Here is a 17,107-nt window from a genome sequence, read left to right on the forward strand (position 1 = left end):
GCATTCCTTCATTGCCTGTAGTTCCTTGTGCAATGTTGGGGACCTATATGGATTTCCCCATTCACTTTTGCATATCTCCCAGTATCATCCTTATTCAACTCATGTTGAGCAGTCATGTTGGTGAGAATTTATGGGTCTCTGACATAAGTAGGAGACACAATCTTACATAAAACTCCCCGATCTTCTAGCTCTTACAGTCTTTCATTTTTCTCCTACACAATGCTCCCTAGGCCTTGGGTACAGGAGTGTTTTGTAGATGTATATATTGAGACTTGGCTATACAACTCTGCATTGTCATTGGCTGGGAATTTCTCTAGTGGTCTCCATCTATTGAAAAAGACAGAGATCACTCGTTATGGGGAGACAACAACACTTATCTGTGGGTATAAGGACAAATGTTAAGATTGTTGTTAGGGATTGTTCTCGCTTAGTAAACAAGTGGTTGTCTGTATGTCTCTTCCAATACTGATGATTTCACTATCATTGGGAAGTTAGCTAGGATTTCAGTACCAGGCATGGCTTTACTGTTGTTGAGTGAGTCTTAAAGTTCAATTAGACAGCTGTTGGTTACCGCTGAGGTATGTGTGCCACTAGTGCACCTTTAGGGTTATCATGCCATTCTGGCTGTGGTTCTTAGGGCCATAGCAGGATAGGACTGTTGTTTACCTTCCCCTTTGGAAGATTGCATGGTTCCTTCTGGTAATATGAAAGTATTCCTCAGGAAAGACACCTTCATGTCAATTCCAGTTAAGGGGTTCTTGGGTCTTGTTTGTGAAGTGCATGCTATCTTCAACAATAGGGACTTACCTTCTACCTCTGCCTTCCCAACTTCTTAAATAACATCCTTTCCTCCCTTAAAGAGCAAGAATCCATTTCCTTTTCCCCATGTGTTCATGAATGTGGAGTCATCTACTAGAGGATGGGTAGTCTCTCAGCAAGCACCTTCCCAAAGAAAACTGACTTTCCCATATCCAGTTAATATTTCTTGTTTTTTTTTTCCCCTGGGTCCCCATTCTTTTTTTATGAATTATTTTTATTTTTATTAATTACAGTTTATATACTTTGTATCCCCCTATACCTCCCTCCCTCCTCCCCTCCCAATCCCACCCTCCCTCTTCCCCACCTGTGTCTCTCTCCCAGTCCACTGAATAGGGAGGTCCTCCTCCCCTTCCCTCTGACCCTAGTCTATCAGGTCTTATCAGGAGTGGCTGCATTGTCTTCCTCTTTGGCCTGGTAAGGCTGCTCCCCTCTCAGGAGGAGGTGATCAAAGAGCAGGCTAATCAGTTCATGTCAAAGACAGTCCCTGTCCCATTACTATGAAGGCCACTTAGCAATAGCTCTTCAAATACGGATAAGTTTGTTTATTTGTTTGTTTGTTTGTTTGTAACAGGATCCCACCTTGTAGCTTGGTATTGCCTGCATCTGGCTCTGTAGACTAGGCTGGTCTTGAAGTTAATACAGTTCTCCTGCCTCTGCCTATTGGAATGTTTCTGTTCCTCTTCATTAAAGTTTCCTGGGGCTTAAGTTTAGTGATTATGTTATAAATGTATCAGCTCAGGCTGGACACCACAATATGAGTTGTTTTATGTATTTTGACCAGTTGTGAATTTCTGTGATGGTCTCTGCTGTAAAACAAACCCCCTTTGGTAAGGGATAAGAGGTACGCTTACTGAGGAGGTAAAGGCAGACAGACTTCAGTTGAGAATTATAGTGGTTTAGGAAAGTGACATTAGTAAGAATACCAAGGGAGACAAACAATTAATCCTCTTAAGAGTCTATGACCTCATCAGCCAGGGGTAGTTTGCTAGCCAAGTTCTGCTGCTTGCTAGGGATGGATCTTGGCTCCCTCTCTCAATTACATTTGCATCAGTTTTCTGTTGATGATAATTTCTTTGCTACTTAAGCTTTGCTTTAATTCCTTTTCATAAGTTGGAGGCTGAGTTGAGTGGGGTCTTGCCCTGAGGCTACCACTCCCTTTATATAATTTAACATAAGACTTTTCTTTAAACTTGAGCACTGGACCTAGTTTCCTTATACTTCCTGGTGTTCTTTTTCAAACTGTACAGCTTACATTTCTCTTTGTCTAACTTTTTGTTTTCATTATATGTCTGCATAAGAGTGATTAATGATATCCACAGGAAAGAGTCAATAGTGGGGTGTCTTAAAATCACCTCTGCCAAAACCATTAATCCAAAACCCTTAAGTTTATCCCCAAGCAGAATTTAGTACAAGGGCAAAATGAAGCCAAAATATCACAAGAATGGTTTTAAGGCACTTAATAATATTCTTCTTCTTTGATACCTTTTGAGCCAGACCATCTTAATCTATGTTGCCCTAAAAAACTCTGTCCTCCCTTGATCCTATTAGTATGTCCATTAATCCCCCTTTAAAGCATTCAACTGCTTTCCTAATCCAAAGTCCCAAAGTCCTCATTCTGCCAACAAGCAGATTGGTCATGCCTATCATAGCAATACTCCATTCCCTGGTAACACTTTCTGTCTTAGTCACTGTTCTATTGCTGTGAAGAAACTCTATGACCAAGGCAGTCCTATAAGAGAAAATTATTACTTTGGATTACAGTTTCAGAGATTTAATCCATTATCATTGTGGTTGGACACATGGTAGCATGCAAACAGACACTGGTGCAGTAATTGAGAGCTGCATCCTGATCCATAGGCAGGAAGGGAGGAGAAAGAGAATATGGAGTCAGTGGCATGAGCTTTTGAAATCTTGATGTCCATTGCCAGCAGCACATTTCCTCCAACAAGGCCACACTTCCTATTTTTTCTACTTCTTTCTAATAGTGCTACTCCCTGATGACTAAACTTTGAAATATATGAGCGCGTGCACACACACACACACACACACACACACACACACATATGCCTATGGGGGACATTCTTTTTAAGAACATAAAAGGGGAAGATGAAACAAGCCAGTAAGCAGCATTCCTCTATGGTTTTTCCTTCAGGTCCTGCCTTTAGATTCCCGCCTTGAGTTCTTTCTTTGACTTCCCAAAGTGATGGATTATAACTTGCAATGTGATGATAAAACAGGGCCAGACGAAAGGGGAGGAGGTCCTCCCCAATCCGTGGACTTGGAAAGGGGCAGGGAGAAGCTGAGGGAGGGAGGGTGGGATTGGGAGGGAATAAGGGAGCGGGATACAGCTGGGATACAGAGTTAATAAAATGTAACTAATAATAACAAACAATAAAAAAAAACAAAAACAAAAAAAGTATTGTAAATGTAGGTGGCACACACTTTTAATACCAGCACTTAGGAAGAGAGGCAGGTGTATCTCTGTGCATTTGAAATCAGCCTGGTCTACAACAAACAAACAAATAAAATAAAACAAAATCACAAGACAAAAAAAAAAAAAAAAAGAAATAAACCCTTTCCTCCTAAGTTTCTTTTGGTCAGTATTTTATCACAGAACCCAAGAAACAAACTGGGACAACTCTTTCATGGCATTTATTTGAAAGGATACTTTACAGTGAGAGTATAAATTCTAAACTAAGAACCATAGACCAAAGGTTCAAGGAATTATCCTTTGAATGATAGAAAGCCACAATGACTACATTCTGCAAAAGAATGGGTGTTTTTCTCTGGCTCTCTGTTCAGCTCTGGAAGAACTCTGGAATGGGCACCCAGAAGGAACATCCTTTATGTCATTGTTTCTTTTTTTTTCAGTGAGCTATGGCCTTTGATCTGAAGCACTGAAGCCAGACAATTAGAGGGAGGATTCAAAGGTGCGTTCAGCGTCTAAGGTAAGTATTCTGAGTTAGCAATTAGGGAACCCATCCACATTAGAGCAGAACTGGCCCCACAATGTCCATCTATAATGTTAGAACTTGGATATTGGGATGTACATATGAAGAATGCCTTTTTATCTTTCTTTGGTCCCTAATAGTTTAATGCTAAAAAATAAAATAGCAGACTGTCAGGGGTAAAGGTCTTATGCAATGTTAGTAACTGATGTCTAGACATTGAATAAAGATTGAAGAATCATTTGTTTTGTTATACTTGGTATCTTCATATGCTTCATTCTGATCTTCAAATTTTGAAATTTTTAAGTGGTACTTGGAATTCCGTTACTTTATCCTTCCTCAAAAGAGTTAATATAGTTGTGAGAATTGCAGTCTCAGATTAAGAGAGATTTATATACAACACTACTAGGAATCTAGACTGAAACACAGGTAGATTAAGGCTACTATCCATAGTAAGACAGAAGAGGCCAAACAAAACTGTAATGTGTTGTTAGTCCAGGATACCTTAGGATTGGGTAAGTATTCCTTCTCTTCCTAACTGGAGTTTTTATAAGGGGACGTTTTGTTGTGGACCCATGTCATATCAGGTAGTATAAAATGCTGCAAACTCTGCCAAAATCAAAGGCAAGGCCCTGGAAGAAGTCTGAGAGATTACCCTTCCAAGTGTATAGGTCTCCATGTGGTGGTATCCTCTGTTGTCATACTGGTTAGCCAGGTTTTGGCAAACAGATTTCTCATACCCTTCCCCACAGTTGTCTGAAGTGAGGAGAACTGATTCTGGCAGGGAGTTGAACTGGTAGCTATCAAAATGTAGGAAGTATAGCTGAATCAGTACTCCAAATAAAACCTTTGACTAAGGGCCCCAAAGAATCATGTATCTCAGAATATCAGGATTAACAAAGCCCTGCTCACTTTCTCTATGTGCCTGAGGAGGCCCTGGGCAAGACTGCCAGACTCTAATGTAAAGTGATTTCCTTCTCCTGCCAATTGAAGACATGGTAATAAATATTTTTCCAAACACATTATATCATATTCTAGACACATCCATAGGATAAAGGACATTTAGTGAGGCAGATAGGAACGTACACTCATGAACAGAGTGATCTCAACAGAACAGTCTCACCTTATTTACAGATTGTAGGGGGTAAATGGATGAATTTAATGCTTTTTAGTTTCCGTATAGTGAAGTAGAGGAGTGATAGCACATTTACTACCCTGATACTCTGTTCATTCCTTTAGATAATTCAAATGAGGATAGCAAAAGTGTCAACAGGTCACTTCATGTACTGGGAATCGAGAAAGGCAGTAGTCATCTTCTGACATAGGTATATTTCCAATGAAGAAGACAAGCCTGATGTTTGTTTCTAAGTAAGGCTCCTGAGCATTAAGGAGATAAACATGGTACACAAGTATTCTGTGAAGTCAAGTTTTTGCCTTTGACACAGAATTTTAAAATAAGGAGGATGTGACCACTTTAGTCCTAAATTTCTAAAAAGATACAATTTTAGTCTTAGGGAGCAAGGTTTTACTATTTATTCTTTCTTGTAGGACTCCTAACAATGTGAGCTTTTGGGACCCTTTTCCTCCTACTGATTTGCCTGCCTTAATATGAGGGGAGGTGCCTAGTTTTACTACATCCTGATATGTCATGTTTTGTTGATATCACTGGAGTCCTGCCATTTTCTGAAGGGAAATGGAGCTGGAGTGGTTTGGAGGGGAAAAAAGTGGAAGTGTGAGGAGGAGGAAAGGACTGGCAGAAGAAGAACAAAGGGAAACTGCAGTCAGGATGTAATATACGAGAGAATAAATAAAGACATTTAGGAAAAGAAAATTTCATAGAAGTTTGATCATATTCACCCTCCTTTCTCCAGTACCTCCTAGATGCAATTTCCTTCCCTCCCTACCCAACTTTGTGTTATGTTTTTGTTTACCCCACTAAGTAGTATATGTGCTGTCCATGTAGTTTTGAGTGTACATGGCCACCTATCAGAACATGGTCAACCTACCTTAAAGAAAACTGACTCTTGCCTTACCAGAAGATGTCAGTTGCCTGTAGTTCCTTGGCTACAAATAAAACTTCATGCCTACCTTTAGGGGGTTATTTTCTGTTATGGAACAGAATGTTACCGTAAGTCCATCAGATTCCATGTTGATTGAACTTGTAACGATTATGGAACTTCTCTCTCTCTCTCTCTCTCTTTCTCTCTCTCTCTCTCTCTCTCTTTTCTTTTAGAAAAGGAATGGGTATTACAGAGCCAAATCTGTGTCTACTATGAATCCTGATAACTTTCATATTGGGGTGTCTAGCACTCAGCCAGTCTTCCATATTCCTGTACCAGTTTTTGCATGTGAACCTTTATAATATGTTTTCCAGAAGTCTGTTGGAAGTGGCTTTTACTGGCTGATTACCCTCACATCATCCCTTTTTTCTTTCAAACAGTGATTCCTCATTGCTGCCTTGCTGCCTACACCCTTATTTACGTCTAGTCTATTAGAGTCGCCATGTCTCATCTTCAGAAATCTCCAGAATATGCAGATGACCAAGGCCATACCTGTGAGGTGACCCAGGACCTACAGGTTGCAGCAGTCTCAAAGGATGTGGAGGAACCATGTCCCTCCTCTCATCTTCTTATGAACCAGACCTGTGAGGAGAACCAGGCCCTAGAGATTACACAGGTTTCCAAGGATTTGGAGGACCCATGTTCCTCTGCTCATACTCTTATGGGCAGCAAACAGGAAGATCCTAAAGATGAGACACCCAGTACTTCTGGGGTTCTTCAAAGTCCCTGTGCCTCTTCAAGAGAATCTGCTGAGGGTCTTAGTAACCAAGAAGAGCAAGGTAACCCGGTCAATCCACCATGTCCACCAGCCCCCATGAATTTACCTATGATGAGTGCAGATGGGAAAGTTAATTTTTTGGTGAATTACATGCTGTACAAGTATCAGATGAAAGAGATAATGAGCAGGGCTGAAATAGTGAAACTCATTGTCAGAGAAGAAGAACATCGTTTTCACGAAATCCTCATGAAAGCTGCTGAGCGCATGGAGATGGTCTTTGGGCTGGATGTTAAGGAGGTAGATCCTGTCAGCCACTACTATGCCCTCTTTATCAAATTAGGTCTCACCTATGATGGGATGTGCAGTGATGAGTATAGTTTTCCTAAGACCGGTTTCCTGATAATCATCCTGGGGATAATCTTCCTGAAAGGCAACCGTGCCACTGAAGATGAGATTTGGGAACTGTTGAATCCAATGGGAATCTATGCTGGGATGAATAATTTCTTATTTGGTGACCCTAGACAGCTTATAACTGATGAGTTTGTGAAGGAACAATACCTCATGTGCCAGGCAGTAGCTAGTAGTGATCCTGTGCAGTATGAATTTGTGTGGGGGCCCCGGGTTCGAGCTGAAACTAATAAGATGAAAGTATTAGAGTTTGTGGCAAAGCTTCATGGGACAGACCCTACTGCTTTCCCTTCTCAGTATGAAGAAGCTTTGATAGAAGAAGAGGAAAAGAGAACCCTTGCCATGATTTTAGATGATGCTGGCCCGAGTTCTGCTTCTGGTGCTAGTTCTAGTGCCATGAGCAGCAGCTTTCCTCATTTCTAGTAAAATCAGAGATAAATTACTCCTTAATAATTTCAGAGAATTTTTAGAGTTAAAGGTGATAATAGACCTAGGTTGATAGGTCTATTATCTGTATAGTTCTAATTTGTATAAATACCATGTCATTTTTTCCTTCACAGTTTGCCCCTTATATTTGAGCATGATTGAACATAATAGCACTGTTGTTTAGCTTGAAATAACTTCAGTGAATGCCATTCACAAATGTAATAGAGCTGTGTCATGAGATAAAATTAATCATGGAATATTTTTATCTATCTGTATAATTACCTGGATTGCCAAAACACGTTTGTTAAGGTTTTACCATTTAAACAGATTTGTTCTAATTTTTTGTACCTTTCCATTTCTCAGTATAATTACATGATACATGTGGAGTTTCTTTACTTTATGTTGCCAAGAGTAAAATAATTCTACAAATTTTGGTTCACATTTGTAGTCTCTTTTATTACCCAAACCTTATATGAGCATTTATTATTTTTCAGTAGTTATTTTACTTTACTAGAGTTCTAGATTAAACAACATGTAGTCCTTTCGCTTATAAATGTATTGATTATGGTAGTATATCTTCTAATAGGTTAAAGATAAAGATAGTGTTTATAGGTAAATCAGTCCTTAAGATCCTGTTAAGGGTAAATATCCTGAAGAAGGAAAATGCAATGAGGTTTTGGTAAGGTAAACTTCTTCAGAGTGTTAGTTTTTAAGTGAAATTTTGAGGAAGAGAGAACTGAGATGTAGTAAGACCAGTGCATGATGAACTCCAAAGTTGACATCCAAAAGTTGAATGCAAAACACTCTTTGTGGTTTTGTTTACTTAAACACATTATTCAAGCAAGAAGAGTCAAAACTGTCCATCTCTCTCCCCCAGTTCTATTCTGCTGAATGTTGATAACAAACTAAGGCTATATTTGCAAATAATTATGGACATGTTCATAGGTAACAGAGACACAAAAGCCACTGGTTTAACACTCATTTCTCAGGAGTGGTAAAGTCTGAAAATAAGCGGTTTAAGAGAGACTTTTAAATAAATTACCTTTAATATGATTTAAACTTTATATAATAACACTAATTTTAATAAATATATGAGTAGTGAAAATATTGCTAATTTAGATGAAGGGAATTAGTTGTTCCTTGTCAAAAATTATAAGAATTTTTTTATAACTGAAAATCCATTTCTCCATTTTTAAATTTTTTATTTTATTTTTATTAATTACAGTTTATTCACTTGGTATCCCAGCTGTAGCCCCCTTCCCCAATCCCTCTCAATCCCATCCTCCTTCCTTCTTCTTCTCCTATGCCTCTCCCCCAGCCCAATGATTGGGGAGGTCCTCCTCCCCTTCCATCTGGCCCTAGTCTATCCAGTCTCATCAGGACTGGCTTCATTGTTTTCCTTTGTGTACTGGTAAGGCTGCTCCCCTCAGACAGAGGTGATCAAAGAGCCAGCCTATGAATTCATGTCAGAAATGGTTCCTGTTCTATTATTGGGGAACCCTCTTGGAGACTGAGTTGCCATGGGCTACATCTGTGCAGGGGTTCTAAGTTATCTCCATGCATGGTCCTTGTTTGGAGTATCAGTCTCAGAAAAGACCCCTGTGCTCAGATTTTTTGGTTCTGTTGCTCTCCTTGTGGAGCTCCTGTTCCCTCCAGGTCTTTCTATCTCCCACTTCTTTCATAAGATTCCCTGCACTCTGAAAAAAGTTTGGCTATGAATTTCAGCATATATTTTGATACCCTGATGTGTAGAGTCTTTCAGAGACCCTCTGTGATAGGCTCCTGTCCTGTTCCTTGTTTTTTCCCTCTTCTGATGTCCCTCAGTTGAAGATTGGATACAGAAACTGTGGTACATTTATGCAATGGAATACTCCTCAGCAATTAAAAAAAAAGTCATGAAATTTGCAGGCAAATGGTGGGATCTAGAAAAGATCATCCTGAGTGAGGTATCCCAGAAGCAGAAAGACACACATGGTATATACTCACTTATAAGTGGATATTAGACATATAATACTGGATAATCATACTAAAATCTGTACACCTAAAGAAGCTAATCAAGAAGGAAGACCCGGGTAAGATGCTCAATCTTCATTCAGAAAGGCAAATGAGATGGACTTCATTTCTCCATTTTTAAAAGAACATCACCCATGGAAAACTTACTGCAGTTTACTTGTTTAGTGCAGCTGGGCTACCTTGTCTGGTCTTTGTGGGAGAGGATGCACTTAGTCCTTATGTGACTTGAAGTACCCCTCAAGGTGGGTTGGTACCCCTTGGGGGCCAAAGGGGAAGGGGAAGAAGGAAGAGGACACAAGGGCAGAGAGGAGGAGAGGTGGGAAGGGGCTGCAATTGGGCTGTAAAGTGATTAAATAAAGGAATGAATGAATGAATGCTTTGTGGAGAGATATAGATATGTATACACAAGGAGACTATCAGGAGAATATTTTGCCAAAATGAGTATGTTTTACAGAAGAAGAAACAGGAACAGAACCTCTCCTAATACCTTTTGAGAATCCATATTCTAATGTACCTTGATCTGAGATTCTAGTCCTCAAAAGTAGATTAGAATGCATTTCTGCTGTGTAATGCATTCTAATCTACTCTATTAAAGCAGCTGTAGCAAATTGATACAACTCTATTCTTCCATTGTTTTTATCTTTCCTACTTGAAGTATTGACATAATTTTACCAAATGGCTTTTTATCCTTTCAATTTATTTCATAAATAAAGCACCATAGCATTATTTGTATTCAACCTTTGCATTTATTTTTATGGTAATATTCAAGGAGTTTAGAAGTGTAATTTAATTAGTATTCTAATTAATATTTTAATTCTTATTGTTAGTGAAAAAAGTTGACTCAAATTCCATGCAGTCCAGCCTTCTCAAGTTTCATCAGGTAACATCTGTTCAATTTTCCTTTTAAATAAAATCAGAGTGGTATATAGCTGTATTTTGTGGATCTGTTTGTTGGTACTGGCTTCTTTCAGTAAACATGTTTTCAAAATCTAATTTCTGCCTCCATCGTGAATCACATGACCTTCTTCCAGTCATGTCTATATCTCTTCTAATAAAATGCCAGTTTAATGGCTAAAGGTTTAAACTATACCTTCAGAGACCCTATTTCTAATTCAGGTTATTTTCTCAGGTACTAATATTTATGTCTTTGATATTTATATGGGAGGAGGCAAAATTCAAACCACAACAGATGCAAAAAATAAAATAAAGTTAAGCCGACTTAATAAACTGAAAAGATGAGGAAATAAGTGGACAATGAGAAAAGAGAGTAGTGTCTTGTACCATGTAATTTAAAGTAACAACACAGAACAGATAAGTAACAGGTGAACTTTTCACATGCCAATATTTGAGGGCCTGTCCCTGGTGGATTGTTTCGGTGACAGTGTTTCTTTTCCCTTTGATATGTCAGATACACTCTGTTCTTAGAAACGGTATTATTTATAATGCCATTGCCCAGTGTGCCTATCTCTGTGATCTCTGTGATTAGCAACATTCTTTCTTTGAATATTTTAATGTTTGCAAGAGTATCCTGTTGGGTGTGACCATTTTGTTCTTTTTCATATATTTACTTTTTTGGGTTTTTGTTGTTATTATTCATTTTTTAAATTTTTCTTAATTACACTTTATTTACTTTGTATTTCCCCCCCATAAACCCCTCCCTGCTCCCCTCCCAATCCCACCCTCCCTCCCCCTTCTTCACGCATGCCCTTCCCCAAGTCCACTGATAGGGGAGGTCTTCCTCTCCTTCCTTCTGATCCTACTCTATCAGGTGTCATCAGGAGTGGCTGCATTTTCATTTTCTGTGACCTGGTAAGGCTGCACTCCCTTCATGGAGAGGTGATCAAAGAGCAGGCCAATCAGTTCATGTCAGAGGCAGTCCCTGTTCCCACTACTATGGAACCCACTTAGACAATGAACTGCCGTGGGCTACGTCTGTGCAGGGGTTCTAGGTTATCTCCATGCGTGGTACTTGGTTGGAGTATGAGTCTCAGGAAAGACCACTGTGCTCAATTTTTTTTTCTGTTGCTCTCCTTGTGGAGTTCCTGTCCTCTCCAGATTTCCCACTTCTTTCATAAGATTCCGTGAACTCTGCCCAACAGTTGGCCCTAGGTCTCAGCATCTACTTTGATACCCTGCAGAGTAGAGCCTTTCAGAGGCCCTCTGTGGGAGGCTCCTAACTAGTTTCCAGTTTTCTTCTTCTTCTGAAGTCCATCCTCTTTGCCTTTCAGGATGGCGATTGAGCATTTTAGCCACTCTTGCCTCTTGATTAGTCTCTTTAAGTGGAAAGATTTTAGTAGGTTTGTCCTATATTATATGTCTAGATGAGTATGAACCATGTGTGTCTTTCTGCTTCTGGGACAGCTCACTCAGGATAATCCTTTCCAGGTCCCACCATTTACCTTCCAATTTCATGATTTCCTTGTATTTCATTGCTGAGTAATATTCCATTGTATAGATGTACCACAATTTCTGTATCCATTTTTCAGTTGAGGGGCATCTGGGTTGGTTCCAGCTTCTGGCTATTACAAATAAAGCTGGTACAAACATGGTTAAGCAAATGTCCTTTTTGTGTACTTGAGCATCTTTTGGATATATGCCTAGGAGTGGTATAGCTGGATCTTGAGGAAAGGCTTATTCTAGTTGTCTGAGAAAGCGCCAGATGCTTTCCAGAGTGATTGTACAACTTTACATTCCCACCAGTTGTGAAGGAGGGTTCCTCTTTCTCCATAACCTTTCCAGCAAGTGTTGTCACTTGAGTTTTTCATCTTGGCCATTCTGATGGGTGTAAGGTAAAATCTCAGGGTCGTTCTGATTTGCATTTCCCTGATGACTATTGATGTTGAACATTTCTTTTAAGTGTTTCTCTACCATTCGATATTCCTCTATAGAGATTTCTCTGTTTAGCTCTGTTCCCCATTTTTTAATTGGATTACTTGATTTGTTGCTTTTCAACTTTTTTTTGAATTTTATTTTTTTCTTATCAGTTACATTTTATTAACTCTGTATCCCAACCTTGTCCCGATCCCTCATTCCCTCCCAGTCCCTCCCTCCCTCCCTCCTCTCCACCGTGCCCCTTGCCAAGTCCACTTATAGGGGGGACCTCCTCCCCATTCATCTGATCCTGTTTTATCAGGTATCTTCAGGACTGGCTGCAAAGCTCTCCTTTGTGGCCTAACAGGACTGCTCCTCCCTTGGGGGGTGGGGAGGCCAAAGAGCCAGTCATTGAGTTCCTGTTAGAAATAGTCCTTGTTCCCCTCACTATGGGAAGCTAATTGGTTAATGAGCTACCACAGGCTACATCTGAGCAGAGGTTCTAGGTTACATTCATACATGGTCCTTGGTTGCATGTCAGTCTCAGAAAAGACCCTGTGCCCAGATATATTTGGTCCTTGTGGAGCTCCTATCCTTTCCTCATCAGAATAACTCCCCTTCTTTCTTATGATTCCCTGTACTCTGCCAAAGGTTTGGTCATGAGTCTTTGCTTTGAAAACACTGCTAGTTAGAGTCTTTCAAATGCGCTCAGTAGACTCCTGTCATATGTTCAATGCGAATCCCATCTGTCTTTCTAAACGAGGATTGATAATTACCCCATGTCTGCTCTCTTGATTATCTTTTTTAGGTGTATAGATTTCATTATGTTTATCATATCTTATAGGTCTACATAAGTGAGTACATGCCGTGTTTGTCTTTCTCCTTCAGGGATATTTCACTCAGGATGATCTATTCTAGATCCCACCATTTGCCTGCAAATTTCATGATTTCCTCCTTTTTGATTGCTGAGTAGTATTCCATTGTGTAAAAAATACCACAATTTCTGTACCCATTCCTCCGTTGATGGACATCTGGGTTGTTTCCGGGTTCTGGCTATTACACATAATGCTGCTATAAACATGGTTGAGCAAATATCCCTTTTGTGTACTTGAGCAAACTTTTTTCCTAGTACTCTGGCCATGGCTCATGACTTTCTCATCATGATGGACTGTTCCCAAGAACCATGAGTCAAAACAAACACAGCTTTTGTTAAGTTGCTCTTTTAGTTGTTATTCTGTTTTCTTCTGAGAGAGGGTCTCATTGTATGGTCCAAAATAGTTCAGAACTCACTCTATAGACCAGGCTGGCTGAAAACCTCAGAAAGATCAGCCTGCCTCTGCCTCACAGTAAGTTGCTTTTTAAAATATTTTTTTATTTTTTAATATTCATCACAGGTTATTTACCTTATATCCCAGCCTCCTTCATTCCCTCCCAATCCCACCCCCTCCCTCATCTCCTCCCAGCCCCTTTCCCAGTCCACTGATAGGGGAGGACCTACTATCCTTTCATCTGACCCTAGCCTATCAGGTATCTTCAGGACTGGCTGCCATGTCCTCCTCTGTTGCCTAGCAAGGCTGCTCCTCCCTCGGGGCGGGGGAAGGTCAAAGAGCCAACCATTGAGTTCATGTCAGAAATAGTCCCTGTTCTCCTTACTAGAGAACCCACTGGGATACTGAACTACCATGGGCTACATCCAAGCAGGGGTTCCAGGTTATATCCATACATGGTCCTTGGTTGGAGAAATAGTCTCATAAAAGACCCCTGTGCCCTGGTATATTTGGTCCTTGTGGAGCTCCTGTCCTCTCCAGGTCATACTAACTCCCCCTTCTTTCATATAATTCCCTGTGCTCTGCCGAAGGTTTGGTTATGAGTTTCAGCAGTGGTATAGCTGGGTCTTGAGGAAGCACTATTCCTAATTGTCTTAGAAAGCGCCAGATAGATTTCCAGATTGGTTGTATCAGTTTACATTCCCACCAGCAGTGGAGGAGGGTTCCCCTTTCTCCACAACTTCTCCAGCATGTGTTGTCCTTTGAGTTTTTCATCTTGGCCATTCTGATGGGTGTGAGGTGATATCTCAGGGTCGTTTTGATTTGCATTTCCCTGAAGGCTAATGAGGATGAGCATTTCTTTAAGTGTTTCTCTGCCATTCGATATTCCTCTGTCGAGAATTCTCTGTTTAGCTCTGTTCCCCATTTTTTAATTGGATTACTTGGTTTGCTGCTTTTCAGCTTCTTTAGTTCTTTGTATATACTCGATATTAGTCCTCTGTCCGATAAAGGGTTAGTGAAGATTCTTTCCCAATCTATAGGCAAGCGTTTTATTTTGATGACAGTGTCTTTTGCTTTACAGAAGCTTTTCAGTTTCATGAGGTCCCATTTATTGATTGTTGCTCTTACAGCCTGTGCTGTTGGTGTTCTGTTCAGGAAGTTGTCTCCTGTGCCAATGAGTTCTAGGCTGTTCCCCACTTTTTCTTCTAACAGATTTAGAGTATCTGGTTTTATGTTGAGGTCTTTGATCCACTTGGACTTTAGTTTTGTGCAGGGTGATAAATATAGATCTATTTTCATTTTTTCTGCATGTGGACATCCAGTTGGACCAGCACCATTTGTTGAAGATGCTGTCTTTTTTCCATTGAATGGTTTTGGCTTCTTTGTCAAAAATCGAGTATTCATAGGTGTGTGGGTTTATTTCTGGGTCTTCTATGCGGTTCCATTGATCTTCCTTTCTGTTTTTGTGCCAATACGATGCAGTTTTAATTACTATTGCTCTGTAGTACAACTGGAGATCGGGGATAGAGATACCTCCAGATGATCTGTTGTTGTACAGGATTGTTTTGGAGATTCTGGGTTTTTTGTTTCTTCATATGAAGCTGAGAATCTTTTTTTCAAGGTCTGTAAGGAATTGAGTTGGTATTTTGATGGGAATTGCATTGAATCTGTAGATTGCTTTTGGCAGGATGGCCATTTTCACAATGTTAATCCTACCAATCCATGAGCACGGGAGATCTTTCCATCTTCTGAGATCTTCTTCAATTTCTTTCTTCAGATACTTGAAGTTTTTCTCAAACAGGTCTTTCACTTGCTTGGTTAGTGTCACCCCAAGGTACTTTATTTTATTAGTGGCTATTGTGAAGGGTGTTGTTTCCCTAATTTCTTTCTCGGCCCTTTTGTCTTTGGTATACAGGAGGGCTTCTGATTTTTTTGAGTTGATTTTGTATCCTGCCACTTTGCTGAAGGTGTTTATTAGCTGGAGGAGTTCTCTGGTTGAATTTTTGGGGTCGCTCATATATACTATCATATCATCTGCGAATAGTGACAGTTTGACCTCTTCCTTTCCGATTTATATCCCTTGATCTCCTTTAGTTGTTTTATTGCTCTGGCTAGGACTTCAACTACTATGTTGAAGAGGTAGGGAGAGAGTGGGCAGCCTTGTCTTGTCCCTGATTTCAGTGGGATTGATTTAAGTTTCTCTCCATTGAGTTTGATGTTGGCTATAGGCTTGCTGTATATTGCCTTTACTATGTTTAGGTATGCGCCTTGTATCCCTGATCTCTCCGATACTTTAAACATGAATGGGTGTTGGACTTTGTCAAATGTTTTTTCAGCATCTAAGGAGATGATCATGTGGTTTTTCTCCTTCAGATTGTTTATGTGGTGGATTACATTGATGGATTTCCATATGTTGAACCACCCTTGCATGCCTGGGATGAAGCCTACTTGGTCGTAGTGGATGATACATTTGATGTGTTCTTGGATTCGATTTGCAAGTATTTTATTGAGTATTTTTGTGTCAATGTTCATAAGAGAGATAGGTCTGAAGTTCTCTTTTTTTGTTGGGTCTTTGTGTGGTTTAGGTATCAGGGTGACTATTGCTTCATAGAATGAGTTTGGTAATGTACCTTCTGTTTCTATTTTGTGGAATAGTTTGAGGAGAATTGGTGTGAGCACTTCTTTGAAGGTCTGGTAGAATTCCGCGCTGAAACCATCTGGCCCAGGGCTTTTTTTGGAGGGGAGACTGTGAATGACTGCTTCAATTTCCTTGGGGGATATAGGGCTATTCAGTCTTTCTACCTGATCTTGACTTAATGTTGGGAGATGGAATCTATCAAGAAAATTGTCCATTTCATTTAGGTTTTCAAATTTTGTGGCATATAGGCTTTTGTAGTATGACCTAATGATTGTTCGAATTTCCTCTGTGTCTGTAGTTATGTCACCCTTTTCATCTCTGATTTTGTTGATTTGGATAGATTCTCTCTGCTTTTTAGTTAGTTTGGCTAAGGGTTTGTCTATCTTGTTGATTTTCTCAAAGAACCAGCTTTTTGTTTCATTGATTCTTTGAATAGTTTTATTTGTTTCTAATTGATTGATTTCAGCCCTGAGTTTGATTATTTCCAGCCTTCTACTCCTCTTGGGTGTATCTGCTTCTTTTTTTTCTAGGGTTTTCAGTTGGGCCATTAAGTTGTTTGTATGTGATATTACGAATTTCTTCTTGCAGGCACTTAGTGCTATAAATTTTCCCCTGAGCACTGCTTTCAATATGTCCCATAAATTTGGGTATGTTGTGCCTTCATTTTCATTGAATTCTAGGAAGTCTTTAATTTCTTTCTTTATTTCTTCCTTAACCCAGCTGTCGTTGAGTAACAAGTTGTTCAGTTTCCATGTGCGTGTAGGCTGTTTGTTATTTTTGTTGTTGTTGAGGTCCAGCTTAAGTCCATGGTGGTCAGATAGAATACAAGGGATTATTTCAATCTTTTTTGTATCTGTTGAGGCTTGCTTTATGACCAACTATATGGTCTATTTTGGAGAAGGTTCCATGCGGTGCTGAAAAGAAGTTATACTCTTTTGAGTTTGGATGAAAAGATCTGTAGACGTCTATTAGGTCCATTTGATTTAGGGTCTCTGTTA

The 17,107-nt window shown here is 39.8% G+C and overlaps 1 protein-coding gene across 1 annotated transcript; it reads left to right on the forward strand.

The window, feature by feature from the left end:
* Nucleotides 1–6,269: 6,269 nt before the first annotated feature.
* On the forward strand, nucleotides 6,270–7,376 carry Mageb16 (MAGE family member B16). The gene has a single exon (XM_055599566.1). It carries the CDS (start codon nucleotides 6,270–6,272, stop codon nucleotides 7,374–7,376), a length of 1,107 nt encoding a protein of 368 aa, XP_055455541.1.
* The last annotated feature ends 9,731 nt before the right edge of the window (nucleotides 7,377–17,107 follow it).

This window comes from Psammomys obesus, unplaced genomic scaffold (genome assembly GCF_907164565.1).
Source record: "Psammomys obesus unplaced genomic scaffold, mPsaObe1.curated_primary_1811, whole genome shotgun sequence".
Lineage (NCBI taxonomy): Eukaryota > Metazoa > Chordata > Mammalia > Rodentia > Muridae > Psammomys > Psammomys obesus.